Below are 20,832 nucleotides of genomic sequence, written 5' to 3' on the forward strand. Positions count from 1 at the left end.
ACCCAGAAATGGTAACTCGTAAGCAGGCACGAGGTGTATGAAACAGAACACCCGTGTTATAACGACTATCGTTGCTGCGCCACGAGAGGATAAGAGAGTTCTATTTATTCATTCAAATTTAATTAACGAAAACAATTCGCTGATGTGACGAGACAATCATATATTATTGCGTCAGCATAAAACACGCTGATTGTGGTGGTTTGTTACGTCATAATGCAGCACTGAGATGCATTTCGGGAGTTGGTGTGACGTCACAAACCGCTTGGTTGATAACACAAGAGACAAAGAAGCTCTTCAATTATGACGTCATCAAAGATATATTTGAAATGTAACAATGTCAATTATACATAGCTGGATTATCGAAGCGACATTTTAACAAAACAATAGATAAGAAACGCTTATATGTGAACGCGCGCGCTTTGGCTATCTTTGTATATAACTTCAGTAACACATAGCTTTCATAAACCAGTGGTTCCTAATATATGGTAAGCGTACCAATTGTGGTACATGAAGGTGTTCCAGGTGGTCGTACAGCTTATGTAAAACAAACTAATTGACAGTCAATGAAAAAGTTTGGGCCATGTGTGTTCAAAACTAAACGGAACATAAATGTATGAAATGGTTCTCGAGTGGAGAACAAGTTTCAATGTTGTAAAGGGCAATTTAAATATGACGTTGGAAAGTGTTTTGTAAGTGGTGCGGTGCTCTGTGCTTCTCGCAATGTATGTAGCAGCCACTTGCGTGTCCAACTAATTATGGCTTGAGGTACGCCGCAAATAAACGCCGCGCGACGCAGAGAAAAAAGTTAAAGCGTCTGTGTTGATCTCGACGACTCGTGCGCGTTTTTCGATGTCAAGCCGCAGGTGTAACTAGTGCGAGAAATAGTTGATCTAAAGCAAACAAAGAAACAAGACATCGAGGATTTATTACTTCGCTTGCCGCGTTAAGATGGTCAATTGCCGGCAGAATATTGCAGTTTTCGTCGGCGTTGTTTGTTTGGCTGAAATCTGTTTGTCGCTCTCAGTACTGGTAAGTTATGCGTTATTATCAAAGTATATTGTTATGACAGTAGTAAATATATGTTATAGATCGCCTTAACATATTATATCTGATATCTGTGACGACGTGACAACTTTGTACTAAACATACATTGCAATTACGTTAACTGCCAACTTTATTATTAAACTCATTTGGATGTAATGACTTAGATTTTATCTCATTCGCCTCACACCTCGTATGTTATTAAGGTTAATGTATCGGTAATTGCGTCGCCTAGAGAATTAGCGCAAGGTATTGATGTTAGGTTATTTCGTTATTGGAAACGTATCTTCAAACACGTTTGGTGTATAACCGTGTATTCGTGTATATATATATTCGCTGTCGAGGTATAACATGGGTGTCTTCTTATCCACCAGACATACATGGACACGGGTGAACTCATGCATACTGTCGGGTTATAACAGCAGTGATACCTTATACACAATACACACATGGTACATACACCTCATACCCACTGTCGGTCTAACAAATTTCGCACGCGCGGCAATGCATCAACCATCAGTTATCGCTTCGCTCCTTTCCTTTTGCGAACAAAACCGCAAAAGTTTCGTTACCGAGGTGTGATTCGAACCGTTGCCCTTGTAAGGACCTCAGGGGTGGCATATTGACACAGACAGAGGAAGCGACAGCGCGACCATCGGGTCTGGTTCGACATGACTCATTTTTACGTCACAATGGAAAGGAATAATTATTGCAGCCGAACATAGAGGGCCAGTGACCAAGTTTTCGAATTCTAGGTTTAGATTTATCTCGTTTGTACCGATTGTTCGATTCCCCTTACGATTTCACGATATTACGTATTGTTTATCGCGAACTTTGGCCGTGTGTGTTTTTATCTTGAAGAATCGATATCATAATAGTTATTTGTGACGCAACACAGAAGTAGCGCTGTCGACGCGATTATAGCGAAGGTAGCCGATGATTCGTCCGTCGTCGCCCCGTCCCTAATTCCGGTTGTCGAAACTTTAATCGGTCGTGGATCGACTTCTTACTCCTAAACCTCAAATTAATAGGGCACTACCTGCACTCAATGACTAGGCTTATAGTGTATTTAGGTGTATAGGAATTAACGGTAAGCTTGCTGACTTTATACTGTTATGCTTTGCAGCTTTTTGCAGTCGCGGTTCATATTATACGCACAATTTATTTCAGAGGCCCTCTGAAAAAATTGCCGCAAAATGATTCTATTTATGGATTTAATTTTCTTACCCGGCCAATAACCACAGACGTTTAGTTATATAAACTACATGAAATATTTAAAACGATACAGTGGGGTCAGAACCTACACGCGTTGGATTTTAAAACACTACGACTTAACATAAAGTAGAGTGGGGAAAGATGGGACACATTTTCTTTCTATTTTCTCCGCTCATTCGGTAGTAAACAAAGACCATGCAAAGAATAATAACCCGTATTTAAATGTTTAAAACACGATCAGGATATTTGGATATTATTAAAGGTGTCCCATCTTACCCCCAACGATCTATACACAATATTTGAAGGGGACATGGGATACAGGTAGCCTTGGTGTTCACTCGTTATCTATAGACAATTCGAAAATAGTTTTGATATCTCTGGAAATACTCGATGCAGGTGGTCTAATAATAAAAAGGGAGGAACGCCATTAGGCAGATTTCAAATATTTATGGATTCCATAGAATATAATAAACATGAATGCTATTTTTGGCATTCGGTTGAATTCTCAATTATTTTCGTCGTAAACTACCTGGTAAACAAGCCGTGTCTATGAGGTCATAATGCGTGATGACGTGTGTAAGTAGATAATAATTATCCTCACTTCAATTCAAGTTGTTATTCGCTGTCGGTTTCGGATGAGTAACCTTGCAGTTGTGTATCACCCTAACCGTTGTGAAGATAGGACAAACAAGTTGAATTGGGACTTAGACGCAAGCTGACCAACGTTGGTAGTAAACAAAGAATGTTTACAGAATTATATAACCGTATCCTTGCGACTTTAAAAGATCGCTGTTAATTGTTAAAAACGCGAACAGAAAATATGGTTAATGTATGCTAACGGTATCTATCCTATCCAACAGTACTATATATTTGTATTGAACAAATAACGGTAAAACGACAGCCTTTATAACTCGCTATGAATAAATGTACGTATGCATCTGCGGTCAAATTGGCATTAAAACAATATTATTTGATTCTAAATACGATAAAAACCAATTTGATTTTATAGCTATGCTAACATTATGATTACATGCCCTCTAACCAGGTCTATAAGACCATTGGTTGTTTACAAATCTTGTGTTTTTGTTTATCCAATGCTTCAAGTGGTCGGCTCACAACTAAACGACGTTACGTTAAACAAGAGAGCAAACATTCCTTAAACGGGATTTAACTAACTCGTGGTTAACTGAATAAACAACGAAAAGTGAATACGACATGGGCGTCGTTGTTTTGTATAAACACGCGCGGTATGCGGTGTCATGGGTCACTGGGGTTCAGTGACGTCATAGTACTCTCTGACGTCATAACGGTAGCAGTTATTCTACTGTCCCACTTATTTGTTGATGTTTAAATAAAAGGTTTAATAATTTGGTAGGACCAAAGTGATTGGTAAAGATGAATATTTTATTTAGAATCCTTGGTTCTTATAAATTCACGAATCGTTTAGTATTTCTTCAACCGTATCGCCTCTACTTCAGTTTATTGAACAATAAAAACTTTTAAGTAAATAAAGAAACCGAAAACCTGCACCGGCCTGGAGTAAAATTTTTGTTTAATTGAAAAATCTAGACTACATTCATAAACCTTGCCACAATGCCTAACCCATAGAGAATGGGCATAAAGTAGGGTGGGGGGGAGACGGGACACCTTTCGCTCGTAATTTCCAAATATTCTGATCGTGTTTTAAACGATTAACAACGGTGTATGGGTGACGTGAGGATACGGTTTTATACTTTTCTGAATAAAACATAGAATTAAGACTTTTACGCCGTGTTGAGTGTCATACACCGCGTACAAGATGGCCCGATACATATAGTAAGATGGGGTAGATGGGACACCTTTTTATTCTATTTTCTCGTTCTATTTGGTAGTAAACAAAGAACATTCAACGAATTATAAAACCGTATTCGCACGACTCCCATAGACCGTTGGGAATCGTTTAAAACACGATCAGGATATTTGGATATAATGTGCTAAAGGTGCCCCGTCTTCTCCCACCCCACTAAGACGTCGAAACGTCGGTACGAAAATGCCAGAAGAGCCGTTTCACAAAACAAAGACGAAATAAAATCTTATTTTAACCCAGGAATTAACCGAGACATAAATACCTAAATTGCCACTAATAGAGTAAACGACATTGCAAAAACATAAAAGTGAATAAATTAAAACAAACTGCTGTAAAACTGATGTTTTGGCACTTACATGTTAAAGTTATGTTCCGAAGTGACGTATTGCTATCTTACGTCGCCGATTGAGTTTTAATGTTTATTGATGACGCAATAATTGCTATTTAGCTGAACTTATGACACCACAGCTGTGTCCAAATATCTTTGCTATGTTTACTAAACTTAAAATAAGCGTCGTGGCCGCTAAGTGCCCTCCCCCCACTTATACGGGTTTACACAGCAGCGGCTTCGCGTTGGCACGATTGTGACGTAATAACTAAACCGCGAAACCACCTGGGTTTGTTTTAATTTGAAAGCCACCCATGTTTAACACGTGTGTGGTTTGTTGCAGACACTGCAGAGCAACGAGACCCTGCTGGAGGTCGAGCACGGATGGGGGGCATGGGGCAAGTGGGAGCCTTGTAGTAGAAGTTGTGGTGGTGGCGTGACGTTTATGCAACGCTCTTGTTTGTTCACAAGGTGATTATGACGTGATTAAACATTATTTTAAACATTATATAATTACCCACAGAGTTAAATACGTGGTAACTCGTAAGCAGGCACGAGGTGTATGAAACAGAACATCCCTGTTATAACGACTGTCGTTTTCTAGCCATAAGAGACTAAGTCACATTCATTCATTCATTCATTCATACTGTGTATATACCAAAACATGGCTGTTTATTTTGTTCTTTATAATTTAAACATGTTTTGCTTCGTATCGTAGCGGTGTCGTCGGTTCGCAGGCTTCTTGAACGCCAATCGTCGCGTAATTGTCGTCGCATCTTCGATGGCGTGTTCTGAATAAATAAACAGCGTTGTTTCGCCTATAACAAGCTATGTGACGTCATAAAGAACGCGACTCGCGAATTTGCAAGACAATCGGCGCCGAACCGGAAGATCGGAGGCACCGTGTGCATCCGGTTTCATTCAACGTCATAATACCGGTTGTTTCCTGTCGCTACGGATGTGACGTCACAAGTGCTTGAACTTGCTCGACATAGAAATAATATATTGCTTCGAAAACCGAATCGACTTGGTCCGGTGACTGCATTGTGACGTCACAAGCATAATTGTGCGACGCTTCGTCGTCGATTCTTCGTTTTACATTCACTGTCCATTCATGGCCAACAAAGCAGAGAAAACGCGAGAACCAACGTTCTTAAGTTTCGCTCCCAGGAAACCGCCTGATACCGTAAACCTCAATTACCGATTCACCTGTTTATTCTGAAACAAAGACGACTGTGACGTAGGAACGTGGTAACTTCGGCTACCTTTCAATATATATCTTCATCATATGCATGGCCTAACTAATGCAATCTGTGACTATAGTTTTGCGTTCTCTGCATTCATAGTAGCGTACATCGGTGTGGTTATCGTGTGTCCGGATAATAGCCAAGGGATACTGGGTTCGAGGCCCGGTGTTTCTTTGGGCAAGACTCTATATAAACATAACCACATAAAAGTAGCACACGTAGTAACTGGGAACTGAGCAAGAGGTGTATGAAACAGAACACCCTTGTTATAAGGACTATCGTTACCCGCTACGCAAGGATAAATAGGTTACATTGTATAAAAGTCAAAATCTCAAACCTACTAATTTAAAGCCGGCATTTTACTTTACCATTATTCTTAAGTTACTGATCAAAGCACCTTCTTATAACCTGAACCATATCTACTTTCGTATACCATGCTTTACGACTCTTTAATATCAGACCTCTAATCTTAACAACCTTATTATTACTTACACAGATCTAACGGGCTACCCGACTGTATTGGGCAAAGCAGAAAATACAGCTCGTGCTTTATACAGGTATAGTGATCGCTCTATATAATATTAAGCTTGCTATCAAACTACTTTTAAATTCACGGCCAAAACCTTACGATATATAAGTCTTACACTGTTGGTGGTTTGTCTTTCTTGTCCATGAGTAAAGTTATTGACTTCTCTAACAATTTATTGTCAGTGGGAAACGTCTAGCACTGGATTTTTTTCGATTTAACATGCTTAATGTTATCAACCTGCCATGGGACCAGGGATTTAAAGAAACAGTTGGCCAAATAATTAAAAAGGGTGCATGATAGGCAAACGTATTATTCAACATTTCGGTGAACTTAAATGAATTTATAAACCAAACCACAAAGTAATGTGGTGACTTTGCAATCGGTTACAACACATACTGGTTTTTGCTCAGCCCTTTTGAAAACAACAGTAGGGTGGGGAAAGATGAGACACCTTTTCATTTTATTTTTCCGTCCAATTTAGTAGTAAAAAAAAGTAGTTATAAAACCGTTTCCTCACGACTCCTATAGACCGTTGATAAAAACGATCATGGTTTTTGGATATTGTATGCTAAAAGTGTCCCACCTTATCCCACCCCACTATATAAGCCAAAGTATGGGGACCACCAGCCTCTAGAAAACAGTGATAAATGGTCGAATCCTTTTAGACTTGGTGCCAAAGACTTATTTAGACATTTGATGCCAACTAAGGGATAAGGGATGAGACGTGCTCAGCGAAAGTGGGTTTCAAACGAAACTGGCTTTGTTTTGATATGGTGTGTTAAAAAAATTATAGAAATGGTATTTGTGCGTCGTTGACACGCGACGTTTACAGCCCCGTGAACATTGTTTGTTTTGTATCCCTGATACGTCACAATTAGACGCAACAAGAACAGCACGTCGGGCGATTGTTTTGAATTCTTTGCATTGTTACATCATAACATCAATTGTTTCAGGATTGTCCTGATGGTTCTATAGATTTCCGGTCGGAACAATGCTCGAATTTTAACAACCGAAGTTTCGATGGAAGGCGACATACATGGAGACCATACGTTGGAAGTGAGTTTTGACGTCACAATTGCAGCTATACTCGCGCGGTTCTTCGGCGATAGGGGAAATAAAACTCCTTTTTAACTTGCATGAATGAATGTCGGAGCAATGGCAATTTAACACGAGTGTCCTATTTCATACATTTAATGCATTTCGTTCGTATAAACCAGTGTTTCCCAAACTTTCATGGTTTGTGGCTTCTTTTAGAGGCACTCACGCTCCTGCTCCATAAATAAAGTAACCTACATTTGCTTAACGTATAAAAGCCTATATCAGTTTTTATTCGCCACTTTGCAGCAACAAAGTGACATATATAAGCCTTTCAGTTTTGTGGCCGCAGGTTTTTAACTCGGTAATCGCTAAAAGTTATACCTCATCCCATATTGGTAGATAAAAGTGAATGCAAAAGTTCATAACAATATCTTGGGTTCAGAAAAGTTTTCTAATCGTGGTTTCTGGTTTCCTTATCTAGGTCACTGTTCGTAATATTGCGTCACAATTACTCAAATTCCGATCGCCGATTAGCGCCCTAATTGTGACGTCACAGACGTGGCAAGGTTATCGCGACAATGTTGATCGAATGTCAGCAGAGAAAACTTTTTACGCTTTTTCGCGATCGCGATTCGAATGACTAATTGAGCGTTGTCTACACGTTACCTTTGTCTACGTCACAATAGACGCGTGGGAATTCGAATTCCACCGCATCGGTGCACACCCGACTTTTATTGCTACGTCATCAATTTCACACCCTGTTAATTAACAGGACATAAAATCAAATAAAATTAATTGAAATTGACGTCATTATTATGAACATAAACATCCGAGATATAAATAGATTCCACTCCGGTTTAGGAAGTCCGATCTTCCGTTCTCACGGTGTCCATATTTCCCACAACTGTCCATTAAATCTGAATCTTAAAGCGACGTTTACACAACAGTGAGGCTACCGTTGTCACAACTCATTCGATACACCTGCTTGTAATGGTATGCGTACCCCAGACATAAGCTAACCTAAAGGGCTTGCCTCGCTGTAATATAACCCCATTACACCCCTGTTTTGTGTTATACACTATGGCGTACAAGGCAGCAAACTATGCGAGAATAAACGTTTACATAAGGCGTAGACATTAATGCTACTGTGGGGTAAGATGGATACTGGTAGCACATAATGTCCCATATTTCCTAATCGTGTTTTTAACAATTAACAACGCTCTTTGGCGAGAATTAAAATGTACTTTTTGTGAGTTAGTGTTTCACACGGTTTCTGCGTTACACTATCCAGCGTAACTTATAAATGATGCCACAATAATTTGTGCAGTTTATTCTTTAATAGTTCATTAGTAAAGTACACTCAAAGATAAAAAACACGGTCGCTACAGCCAGCATATAAATTACTCACGTTGATTAAGAGGGATTTTGTCTCTGTTGTTATGATTGCAAGTAACGTAATGTGATCTTCAAACACCTGGTAGAATTTTGTTTCTATTCTATATGGGTGAAGTCTTACCACGAGTCCCACCATAGAGCATAGTTTGCTCATTACGTTTAGTGCTTAAAGTGTAATGGCATTAATATGCTTTCAAAGAGGTTCTAATGAGGGGCGCGCCAGGTGACTTGAGACGTTAGCGAGGGTTGGCCCAATACCCGCAATTATATAGTAGGGTAGGGGAAGATGGGACACCTTTAGCACCTAATATTCGAATATACTGGTCGTGTTTCAAACAATTAACAACGGTCTATGAGATTCTTGAGGGGGCGCTTTATAATTTTTTGAATGTTCGTTGTTTTACTACCAAACGCTAGGTCGATAAAATTAAATGAAAAGTTGTCCTATCTTCTCCTTTCCTATACTATATAACTAACTTCGAGACGATTTATCAGCGTTAATATACATACCTTTAGCTTTTATAACTATGTTCTTTAGGTTCGGTTTCAAATCCATGCGAGCTCCACTGTCAACCAGAAGAAGAAAGTTTCTTCATGAAACTTGCTGATAAAGTGGTTGATGGCACGAGGTGTGATGACGTTTCGTTCAACGTCTGCGTGGACGGGGCTTGCCAGGTGGGTGGGGTAAGATGGATCGTATAGTAGGGTGGGGTAAGATGGGACATCTTTTCGTTTAGGTTTCTCTTTCTATTTGGTAGTAAACAAAGAACATTCAATGAATTATAAAACCGTATCCTCACGACTCCCACAGACCGTTGTTAATTCTTTAAAACACGATCAGGCTATTTGGATATTATGTATTAAAGATGTCCCATCTTCCCCCACCCTACTATATATTTAAATGTTCTCTGGTGCATATGTAATATAAACAACGTACAGTCTACCTTTATAATAAATCAACCACAAAAAAACTGAACACAAAGCCTTTATATAGATATAAATATATAACCACCAAAATTTACGCAACAATTGCAGCTGCTCTTGTTGGTTTACTGGCTTTGCAAAATAGCTGAAGTCCTAATGTGGTGTGAGCAGAAACATCTCATCCATCGTCCCCCCATTACTGTCATATCTATGCGACTTAAACTCACCGTAAATATGCGACCTTTGACCTCCGTTTTGACCCCTGACCCCTAAGGGCGAAGGTTAATCCTCTCTTGGCGCTTTCGCTTCATGATTGTTGACAAAAGAGATCATTTTAAGTATTGGTCACTTTTTGGGGTATTTTTATCCGAATTTTTGCCAGACCGGTGGCATTTTCGCGGCGTCTTTGGATCTTTATTGTAAGAAGTAGATACAGGTCGGGGAACCTGTAAGTAAGGAGTTCTTCTTGAACCACTTTTCTTCCAATTAAATTTTGATTTGTTTAATTAACTTCTTGTGAGCTAACTTTGATTATATTGTCATTTTAGCACGACGTTTTTATTTGACACTTTTAGTCACGTTATTTACGGTCAAAACATTCTCTGGGCTTGTTTGCGATAAACAAAAATTAAAAAACGAAATTCATAACACCCTACACAGCAAACGCTGAAACGTTTTATAAATTATTATTAATTAGTAAAATTTTCTCGGCGCACCTGAGCCCTTTTAATAGCGGTTCAATATTTTCCGATCAGAGAGTTTTGAGAAATCGGTATAAGCATCAAACAGGGTACCAGGTCGTGTCGTTTTGATATAAATTGCCGCTAACCGACTCAAGTGAAATATATAATTAAAGTTGAGTCAGGAAACCTAAATTACACTCGCGTACAAGTTAGCAACGTATAAGGCGTAACATTATTGTCACTATTACTCGAACTTAATTGTCGATTTTGAATTAGTAATTATGATGTCACAAACCATATTATGATGTGATAGTTAGGAAATTATTACTCAACAATGGATGATTGTCACGTAACAATCACCTGAAACAAAGCATGATATTGTTTAATTGTCTACACCACAATTTCCTTTGTTACGACACAAAAGAAAGACAATCTAGTAACAAATTGTTTGTGACGTATCAATGTCCATTATTCGTTCACTTTACACTTCACTTGTTTCACAATTAACTGACAAATAGGTCTGTGGTTAAACAACTACGTAACAATACTTTTCGTGTACAAACAATCCCCATTATTAGATAGGGAAGAGTAACAATCAGCCACCCATTGTGTAGAAACCACAGCCTAAGTGTCAGTTATTTCCTCCCCTGTTATAACGAACCTCCTGAGCTTTCTATCAACTCTCGTTTGTAACTGTTCGCGTGATAAGCGACGTACAGTGTGCCGTTTTAAAAAAATTAGGGGAAAACACAAAGAGTATACTAGCTCGTTATAAAAGTTGCCAAACAGTGTACAGTTTGTAAAACAAGCGTCAAACTGTTTACCACCTCAAGTTATACGTCACCATTGTTTATGACATCATTGACATACATTATGACGTATACAGGAGGTTGGTTGTGACATGATGTTGGGATCTGGATTACGCGAAGATCGATGTCGTGAGTGTGGGGGGGATGGTTCATCTTGTTACCATGCAACCGGGATATTTTCAACCTCCGGGTTACGTAAAGGTGAGTGACATAAACCATACATTATGACGTAACAAGCTATGACGTATTAGACTGTTACGTAATATGCTACATTATAATATACAATAGGTACAAAGACGTAATACGTTATGACGTAATATTGACCTATGTCGTGCGGAATAAGCCTACCAAAACATACGTCTCAACATTTGGGTCAACGGAGTTTTAACGTCTAATTGTCACACACATAATAGTATAGCGGTAAGATGGATACCGTTAGCGCATTATACCCATGTTTCCTAATCGTGTCCAGAACCTTAAGACAAACGCTGTTTAAATGTAGTTTAACAGTTAATTCCCATCTCTTGGTTGTTTTAATCAATATGAACTTTGATAATGTGATCGAAGAGATAAATAATTCATGGTTTATATTTAGACGTGTGGTGGAGCCCGTGTTACTGTATATGGTATCCATAGAAAACGTGGCGAGACAACAGGCTATGTTTACCAGTCTGTATTATCTTTACCCAACATTCCACCCTAAATCTGACACCCTTATATAAGAATACACGAAACGCTACCGACTATAGAGCAACAGAAGTCGATTCCAACTAATTGTGTATCAATAGAAGATATATTGTTCCAATAACTAGCGAGATCGGTCTCTCTTTAAGTATAGTAGGATAAGATGGGACACCTCCCATTTGTTAGTAAACAACGAAAATTCGAAGAATTATAAAATCGTATCCTTACGACTCCCATCCGTTGTTAATTGTTCAGAACATGATCAGGATATTTTGATATTACGTGCTCAAGGTGTCCCACCTTACCCTACAGTACTATACATTCGAATACGAGATGAGAAAAGTCCACTAATATGAATAATAGATCAGAGTTAGATTCATAGAACGCATTACATCAGTTATCCTTTTACAAGCAGATGTCTGGGTCGTGGTTTAAACCCCCCCCCATTATAGCTTAATGCCCGGATAACAATCTTACCCCCTGCGCTTTAATTATACACCAGCAATGTGTTTGGCGCACCTGCCTCTAGTCTGGAGATTACTTGTCCAGTGGCCCTTATGGGTTGTCTAAATTGTCAGCCGTACATTACAAAAATCCAAGAAAATGAAACACAAACCGTAAAAAAGTATAAAACAGAACACCCGTGCTATAACGACTGTCATTTTCCACTACCCAAGGATAAATAAGTTGTACTCATTTAATCACCCACAAAGTTACATACAAAGTAACTCGTAAGCTGGCACGAGGTGTATGAAACTGAACATCCGTGTTATATGACTTTTGTTGCTCTGCCATGCGAGGATAAACAAGTTACATTCATTCATTTACAGTAGATAAACAATTAATAACTTTTTAAACGCAGGTTACACTGTTGCTGTTGCAATACCAGCTGGAGCCACAAACATAGAAATCTTAGAAAGCTCACCCTCCAGGAATTATTTAGGTGAGTCACGTGGTTCGATGACGTAGGTATGACGTAACAGTGAGGTTTCAGCATTACGAGACGATTCGGGCAACTACGCACTGAACGGCGGATGGAAGATCGAGCGCTCTCGTACACTCCAAGTGGCGGGAACTGTAGTGCATTACCTTAGACGACCGCGTCGCATGAGGGCGCCAGAGAAACTAACTGCTCTGGGACCAACTTTGAGGAAATTGTTTGTAGATGTGAGTTGACATGGTTTTATCAAATGTGGACTTTAATTTCAATTTAATAATTTGTATTCCATAACCGCAAATAATTCACAGTTAAAGGTCGAGCCTGGTTTAATTCTTTGGTCCCTGTCGTATCTCATCCGTATACAAAAAAGATGTTACCTTACCTTCATTTTTAACCCTTTATTAACTTGTAATAAATTCCGCGAATCTGACCCTGATCTGGTGTTCATATAGAATATAGTTGAACGATTCTTGTATAGTAAAGTACAGTAATGATCTGGTGCTACGGAAACGTAACCAACAAAAATCAAGTCCAAATAACGTAGTAATAGAGAAATATATTTCTCTATTACTAGTAGTGATTGGACTTGATTTTTGTTGTTTCACGTTTTTGTAGCACCAGCTCATTTATTTTTGAAGCCCTTTATTTTAGCGCTAATATTTATAAGTCTTATATTTTGCTAAAGGTGATCGTGCAAGAGCGAAACAAGGAGATATCTTACAGTTATTATCTTCCGCATGGGGTCGCTGGTGCAATAGCGGATGTGACGTCATGGAGAGCTGGAAATTGGAGCTCGTGTAGCGTAGAATGCGGGGAAGGTGGGCCGGTGGTTGTAGAAGTTATGCGGGTTTGCTGTGGTATATACGAAATAAAAATTGACAGGATAAATTTTATAAATTTGTTCCTAATCTAGTGCTTTGGATGTTGGGCGATTCTTGAAACTTTTTGTAAATATTTCACTCGCTACATCGTCTCGCCTTATTGCTTTCCGGGGAGTTTTAACTCCTGCCGCACGCGCCGAGTAATTAACGCTGTTATTTCGTGTGTTGTACGTAGCTACAAGTTTAGTTAGCTGGTACAGCAGTAGTTACTTTAGCATAGCATTTACTGTAAGCTGCCACTGTGGGTGCTTCGCGGGTTTAGCGTTGAATGCAAGCTAAATAGTAATATGATAAATTCTACATGTTCCAGATATAGCGGTTATGAAGTTGGCAATTTCCGTAATAAAATATTTATAAACTCAATCCCGGCCCAGGTGTTCAAAGAAGGCGGGTGCGTTGCTATAGAAACGGTATCCTTGTGAGGTCACATGTTTGTGACGTGAATTCAAAGCCCCTCGTTCGTCGTCGATGTACATTACCATGTGTTCCAAGGTATGTATAATAAATTATAGAATACGGGTGTTTAGTTTCAAACACTACGTGTTCGCTTTTGAGGACCACGTATTCAACTTTGTGGGCGATTACATTTGGGGATTTTTTGTAATGTTTTGCTTATATTTTGGACTGTAACGCCTTCATTAATAATTGAACACCTTTACGTCATAGATGGTTGACCGGAAGCTGGAGTGAATGCAGTCAACCGTGCAACGGTGGGGTGAAGACACGTGATGTCAGATGCGTTCAAGGCGAAAGGTATGGGATTAGGGGAAGTACCCATTAGTGACCATTATATAATGTATGGGAATTCCATTAATTATCGCACCCCGATTATTTTACTCTAGTCTAGTGTTGTCTGCACGTTTTTTTCAGAACCTGTTTCTTTTTTTTAAAAGCTTCGTGGCTACTACAGATTTGTGCGTCACTATCCATATCCAAATATTAATTTTTTGTTGGTATGCCCCTTTAGGCATAAAGACTTGCCCAAGAACAGATACTAGGATAGGTGGCAATATTGTGTCACAAGGTGATTGTTTTATTTTTACCACTTTCCTATTGGTAGGACGAATAAATAAATAAAGTATAAGTAATACATTATGGTGTAAAACTAGTAATATAGTTCAACATTACTTTTGCTTTAACTTCATGATTTTAGGTTAATAATCGATGACGTACATTGTTCCAACGTCACAGCGAAACCAGCCAATCAGGAGGCTTGTATGGAGATGCCGTGCCCGGATTGGACAGTGGGAACTTGGTCAGAGGTAGAAACAATTTGATTGGTTAGATGTTTTTTCGTAAAGAATTTAAAAGGGGCATTTTGCTAATACGATAATTTCAACGAAATTGATACAGTAGCTTTTGCACGCAACAGAGTAAAGAGGTTTTTAACGTTACGGTGTTTGGGAACGCGGCGACATATATGTGTCTTTCTCTTACCGAAAAGAATTCGAACCCTTGACTTTTAGTGTCAAGTAACACTTAGTTTCTTTGTGGTAATGAGCAAACTCTGGATTAATTACCCTATATTGCCCATATATCGTGCCTCCCAGTAGTAGGACCTCGTCCATTTTTAGGGTTACATTCATTCAACACCTATGTTTATCATGGAACAGAAATCGAGTGTTGTATTTATGGTGACTATGGTGTAAGGTTGGGGTCTTTTAGCGGGCATGTCAGGGCAACTGAGATTTGGAACAGAGTTGACCCCTTACCCCAACAACATTGTATATGCACATTCTATTCTATATGGGTGAGGTCCTACAGTGAGGCATGCTATGGGATCTGGGATTTATGCCAGAGTTGGCCCATTATCACAAAAACACTTTTGACCCAGTAGTGCACCAAAGTATTTGTGGGGAAATTGGTGTGAAACCTGAATCTTGTGTTTGCAGTGTTCTGCTGAATGCGGGAAAGGAATGCAGAAACGGCGTGTTGTGTGTTCAGTGTTGCACAACGATGAAAATGAAGAGTTATCCGCCCATCTCTGTAATGGTGAGAAGCCGCCAACTGTGCAACACTGCTCAAATTCTGCATGCGAGGCTTCCTGGTTCTCCGGTACGTATTTCAGTGTTTCCGGATGTTCTTTTTTATTATTTTTAATGGGAAACACTGCAGGGAGTTGGACCAGATGTACGTCATCATGTGGCGAGGGAAGACACACACGTCACGTGATGTGTTTGTCGGAAGTGACGTATTTGCCTGTAAGAGATGAAGATTGTGACGAAACAGGGAAACCCCATGTTGTGGAACCCTGCAATCTTGGTTCGTGTCCAGGTATGTCACGTGGTCACTGATGCGACCGCCATCGTGGTCGTATATATATTTTGCAAGCCACATGCTCCAATCCACAGTGGTCTATTATAGGTAGTCTAAGCTGGCAGCCTCAAACAGAAAAGATATTCATCCCTCAAGTTACATACGTGGTAAATGTTAAGCTGACACGAGGTGTATGAAGCAAAACACTCGTGTATAACGATTGTAGTTTTCCAACAACGCAAGGCCAAAGAAATTACATACATTCACTCAGTCGTATCTTTAAATCTATATTTCCAGGAACTTCCATCATCGATTGTCACGTCACTGAGTTCGGTTGTTGCCCTGACAACAAAACGCCATCTAGCGGAAAAGATATGCAAGGATGTCCAAGGTATCTTATGAGACGTTTTTTTAGTATAATATTTCATGAAGAAACTGTGGGTTTATAATCAAACTCGTTAAAGATACTTTCTCTTCATAAAAAAGTTAATTTCTGAAGTTTGTTTTGGTGTAAAAAAACGGCGTAATACAAAAGATTCAATCATTTGTTATACTCTGTTTGATCGTCAGTATTAACGATTAAACTTTAATCCCATTTTCCCATCGATTTGTACGATCTCATAGGAATCAAAATAACATTATATTACGTCAACAGACGAGGCCAAACCTGCAGGAACACAAGATATGGTTGTTGCAAGAATGGTTATCACGCTGCTACTGGTCCTAACCATTATGGCTGTGCAGAGTATGGTACGTTGTTCGTGTTTTTCGATGGTTGTTTGTTACGTAACATTTAAACTGCACAGATGTTTGTTACGTCACACCTGATCGCGGCAGTCTTTGTGACGCATGGGTGTCGCGATGGTTCTTTAACCCTTCAACGTCACAATGCGAACACTTCTGGTATGGCGGTTGCCATGGCAACATGAACAGATACGTCAGCAAGGCGGAATGCAAAGCTGTTTGTGACGTCAGCCAGGACAAGGACAATGGTAATTGTGACGAACTGTTAAAGTTATTTTGTTTTTGAAATGAGAGTATTGTATCCACGCGTGGCGGGCAACGACAGTCGTTATAACACGGGTGTTACATTTTATACATGTCATGTTAGCCTACGAGTTACCATGTATTTAACTTTGTACGAGATTACTTATTTAAATCTTTTAAATGATCGTATGACAAAGAAATTAGACAATCATTATATTTAATAGTGTTTTTGCAGTTGCTTCTACTACAACAAGAACAACAACTGTCCCAACAACAATAAGAACAACAACCGAATCTACAACAACAACAACATTAACTACAACAACAACAACAAACGTTCCCACCACAACAAGAAGAACTCTTGTCTTCTTGTCAGACTCTACGTCACAAACTCCACCAGAAGTAATTTCTCGCTTTCCGCTACATGTCGCCAAAGAGGCATTTCATTCAAACATTCGAACCCGAGCTCCTGAGACAATGGAAAGTTTCGCTTCATCACTACGGAGATCGAAGCCCGATCTCTGCTCTCTACCGCCAACACGCGGACCGTGTTTTGGGCGTTTTGAGCGATGGTTCTACGACCAATTGGATCATTCATGTAAAAGCTTCGCATTCGGTGGATGCGCGGGGAATGAAAACAACTTTCGAAACAGAAAACTTTGTGAGAACGTTTGCAAAAATGTGGAAGTAACTACTGCAAGAGGTAAGACTATATGGTTCATGTTTGAACACGGACATGATATGTCTGGTGTTCCAAAAGGCCTTCTTTTCCTAACTCGACAGTATAAGCGTGAGATGCTTGAATACGCCATTTGTGTTTGGTTTATAAAAAGTCATTCGCTGTTCAGGACGAAAATATTAATTAGCTTAACAAATTGCGTAAAATAAGCATTACGTTATAGACATGTATTGTAGCTTCCCTGGGTGTCGAGGTGTAACTGGAAAACTATGGCCCAGATCTAGGATTCCATGGGGTGGCAACTTGTAAGATCTCACCCACGTATAGAACAGAATAATGTAGTCACGTATTCAAATTTCTCAGAACCTTCGAAATGCGAAAGGGATCGAGTTCTCGCTGTTTTCACCGGACGTAGAAGGGTCGGTTGCGATCCATCCGGTGCCTACAGCGCCCTCCAGTGTGTGAATGACGTCACGAGTTCGACGTGTTGGTGTGTTGACCCAGTTAGTGGTCGAGAAATAATTGGATCGAAGCGACATGGTATCGCACCGGATTGTAAGTAAACATTGTGTATTAATGGAGTTTGCGTTTGTATGTAAATGAAGTTTACGTTTGTATGTAAATGAGGTTTACGTTTGTATGCAAATGAGGTTTGCGTTTGTATGTAAATGAGGTTTACATTTGTATGTAAATAAGGTTTACGTTTGTATGTAAATAAGATGCAAAATTTTTTTTTAATCTTTATCGTTAAATGGGGTAAACATTGAGTGAAAACTGGGATTTTATTCCTTATTGTTAAAAGGACTCGTTGCTAGTAATCTGCGCATATGGTTTGGCGTTTTGTTATTTTATTGGGTGTTTATATTTATATTTTGTTGGTAATACCAGTGCGTTGCTTATTCATGCAAACACTGAACGTTGTTTTGTGATTGTTTTAATGCTAGCATCCCTATATATATGTATATTAGGGTGGAGAAAGATGGGACACGTTTAGCACATAATATCCAATTATTCTGATGGTGTTTTAAACAATCTTGGGAGTTGTGGGGATATGGTTTTATATATCTTTAAATGTTCTTTGTTTACTACCAAATGAGTCGAGACATTAGAATAAACTGGTGTCCCATGTTTCCCCACCCTGCTATATAATTCATTACAATGTACAAAGTACAGAGTATTCCGTTCCATGCCTTTCTTAATGCTGTACAATATTTACGTAGGTGAAAATCTATCAGTGACGTCACGCCCTCCTTGCGACCGAAAAAGTGCGCACTCTAGCGGTGACCAGCCTTGCAAGGGTAAGTGGACGATTACTGTGGTTAAGTTTTTGGTTACGTTTATATCAAATAAAATCAAAAAGTTTAAAAAATCAAGTTAAAAATTAAAAAAAAGTTTAATTAAAATTACAAATTGAGTAAATGTTGTTTTCATGGCAATTGTATAAGGTCTCCATGTTAAAAGTGCAGAGCAATGAATAGTATTGTATTTTATTTTCCTGGCTTGGCTTTATGCAGCAACAATTTGTACGTAACAGATACCTAAGAACATTCTATCTAGTAAATACACACTGATCTAATAATAACATTGCAGATTACCTACGCATCCGTTCGAGCCACACATCGATACGAGTGAAACTAAACGGCCCGGCCAGGCTACCTTGCCACGCGGAGGGTTTCCCGGAACCTCATGTTTACTGGTTAAGAAATGGTAGACGAATCAACTTTAACAGGACAAGGTAAATGCTTGGCAAGTCTCACAATGCATTGGATAAGATGCCTGTAGTTTATGGTCGTTATAGTTGAATCATGGTTGGCGCTTTTCATTAACTAAGAGGTTACGAGTTCGAGACTCGACGCTGTCACTGTTGTGGGCGCGTGTTTTTGGACTGGACAATTAACTAACTACAATTTTTCTAAGCCAAGTCGTCCTTTACGGGTTGTTCAAATTGTCAGCCGTACGCAATAATTACCCACAAAGTTACATTCGTGATAGCATAAGGGGGCACAACGGGCATGAAACAGAGCACCCCCGTTATGACGACTGTTGTTTTCCCCGCCATGCGAGTTAGGTTACATTTATTCTTTATTTCAAGTTCTGAAATAAGTCAAGACCCGTTCGATCATTCGATCATCTTCGTGAGCGTTCGTCGTGAAGATACCGGAAGTTACGTATGTGTCGCAACAAACGGTGTGTCACGTGATATAAGGAAGAAAGTTCGGTTGATCCTTACTGGTATGTGACGTCACAATAAAAACTTATATTAACGTCATTTTTTTAGTGAAATGGTTTTTGGTTTTCGGTTTTTGTTTCCTAAGGACACAAACGTAATTGTGACGTTTCAATACAGATCGTCGAGTTCGTTTCCGTGTGCGACCGACAAACGTCACTGTGACGTCAGGGCGTCAAGTAAAATTACGTTGTCGAATTCGAGGAGGTTCGGCAAAGGTCACGTGGTTAAAAAACGGTCGACCGCTCACGAGAGGTAATTATAAAAATAACATAAAATACTAAGTAAAATAAAACGTTTAATTACGTCACAGATAATCATTACGTCATCAAGCCATGGGGTGATCTTCGAATATATCGGTCACGAGTTAACGATTCTGGTAATTATACTTGTTTGGTCAACACTGCGGATCTCAACGCAACGGCAAAAGTTACAGTGTTGCCAAGTAAGTTACATCTCATGCTCACTGTCGAGTTATAACATGGGTGTCTTCTTATACACCAGACACACGTGGTGTATTCATACACCCCATGCTCACTGTCGATTTATGACCTATTAACACTTAATCTTATTTTTAGAAGTCACAACGTCACGTAGTTCGATGACGCAAGCAACAACTGTTGCTACGGTAACCCCGCAATGTCGGGACTTTCCCCGTTATGCAAACTGTCGTTTAGTATCAGCTGCTGGTATGTGTCGTCACTATAGCAAGTATTGTTGCGTCACATGCTACAAGAGACGAAGATCGAAGGACTTTGAAAACCTTTCATGACCTAGGGGGATTACCCTAAAGCGTTACCGACAATGACACTCACTGCTAATGTTCTTAATAGTGTTTTTATATTTATGTTATTTTTGCAGGTTCGCCAGTTCTTTTATTCTGTTCAAACTTTGTGTTCTCATCTTATATCATTCAATATCTCTCTACCTTTTATTTAAAGCCACAAAAATCTCAAAACTCAATCAGTTTATTCGCCCGCTAGCGGTTGGTTTTTATTTTTTTACCATACTCAAGGTGGCGCCACACACCCGTCGATAATCTTCCTATTCAGCATAAACTTCGTTTTTTTGTGTTCCCGATTTGATTCGTAAAATATAATTTCTATGAAACTGATGTGACGTC

The 20,832-nt window shown here is 39.3% G+C and overlaps 1 protein-coding gene across 1 annotated transcript; it reads left to right on the top strand.

Moving 5' to 3' along the window:
• Window positions 1-84: 84 nt before the first annotated feature.
• LOC149739255 (papilin-like) lies at window positions 85-20,823 on the top strand. The gene is made up of 25 exons (XM_089875684.1): window positions 85-1,029; window positions 4,774-4,901; window positions 6,174-6,234; window positions 7,160-7,262; window positions 9,178-9,314; window positions 11,133-11,256; window positions 12,602-12,682; window positions 12,734-12,906; window positions 13,365-13,497; window positions 13,935-14,052; window positions 14,227-14,313; window positions 14,714-14,822; window positions 15,453-15,615; window positions 15,676-15,834; window positions 16,114-16,207; window positions 16,472-16,566; window positions 16,623-16,808; window positions 17,039-17,506; window positions 17,846-18,037; window positions 18,703-18,780; window positions 19,073-19,217; window positions 19,575-19,714; window positions 19,830-19,964; window positions 20,023-20,154; window positions 20,288-20,823. Exons 1-25 carry the CDS (start codon window positions 949-951, stop codon window positions 20,479-20,481), a joined length of 3,516 nt encoding a protein of 1,171 aa, XP_089731810.1. The 5' UTR covers window positions 85-948; the 3' UTR covers window positions 20,482-20,823.
• Window positions 20,824-20,832: the final 9 nt, after the last annotated feature.

This window comes from Ciona robusta, chromosome 3 (assembly GCF_009617815.1).
Source record: "Ciona robusta chromosome 3, ASM961781v2".
NCBI classification, from domain to species: domain Eukaryota; kingdom Metazoa; phylum Chordata; class Ascidiacea; order Phlebobranchia; family Cionidae; genus Ciona; species Ciona robusta.

Coding starts and splice junctions, on each gene's coding strand:
- LOC149739255 (XM_089875684.1), top strand. CDS start 949: ATGGTCAATTGCCGGCAGAATATTGCAGTTTTCGTCGGCGTTGTTTGT. Junction 7,263..9,177: donor ATGGAGACCATACGTTGGAA/GTGAGTTTTGAC, acceptor TATGTTCTTTAG/GTTCGGTTTCAAATCCATGC. Junction 14,823..15,452: donor CAGTGGGAACTTGGTCAGAG/GTAGAAACAATT, acceptor TTGTGTTTGCAG/TGTTCTGCTGAATGCGGGAA.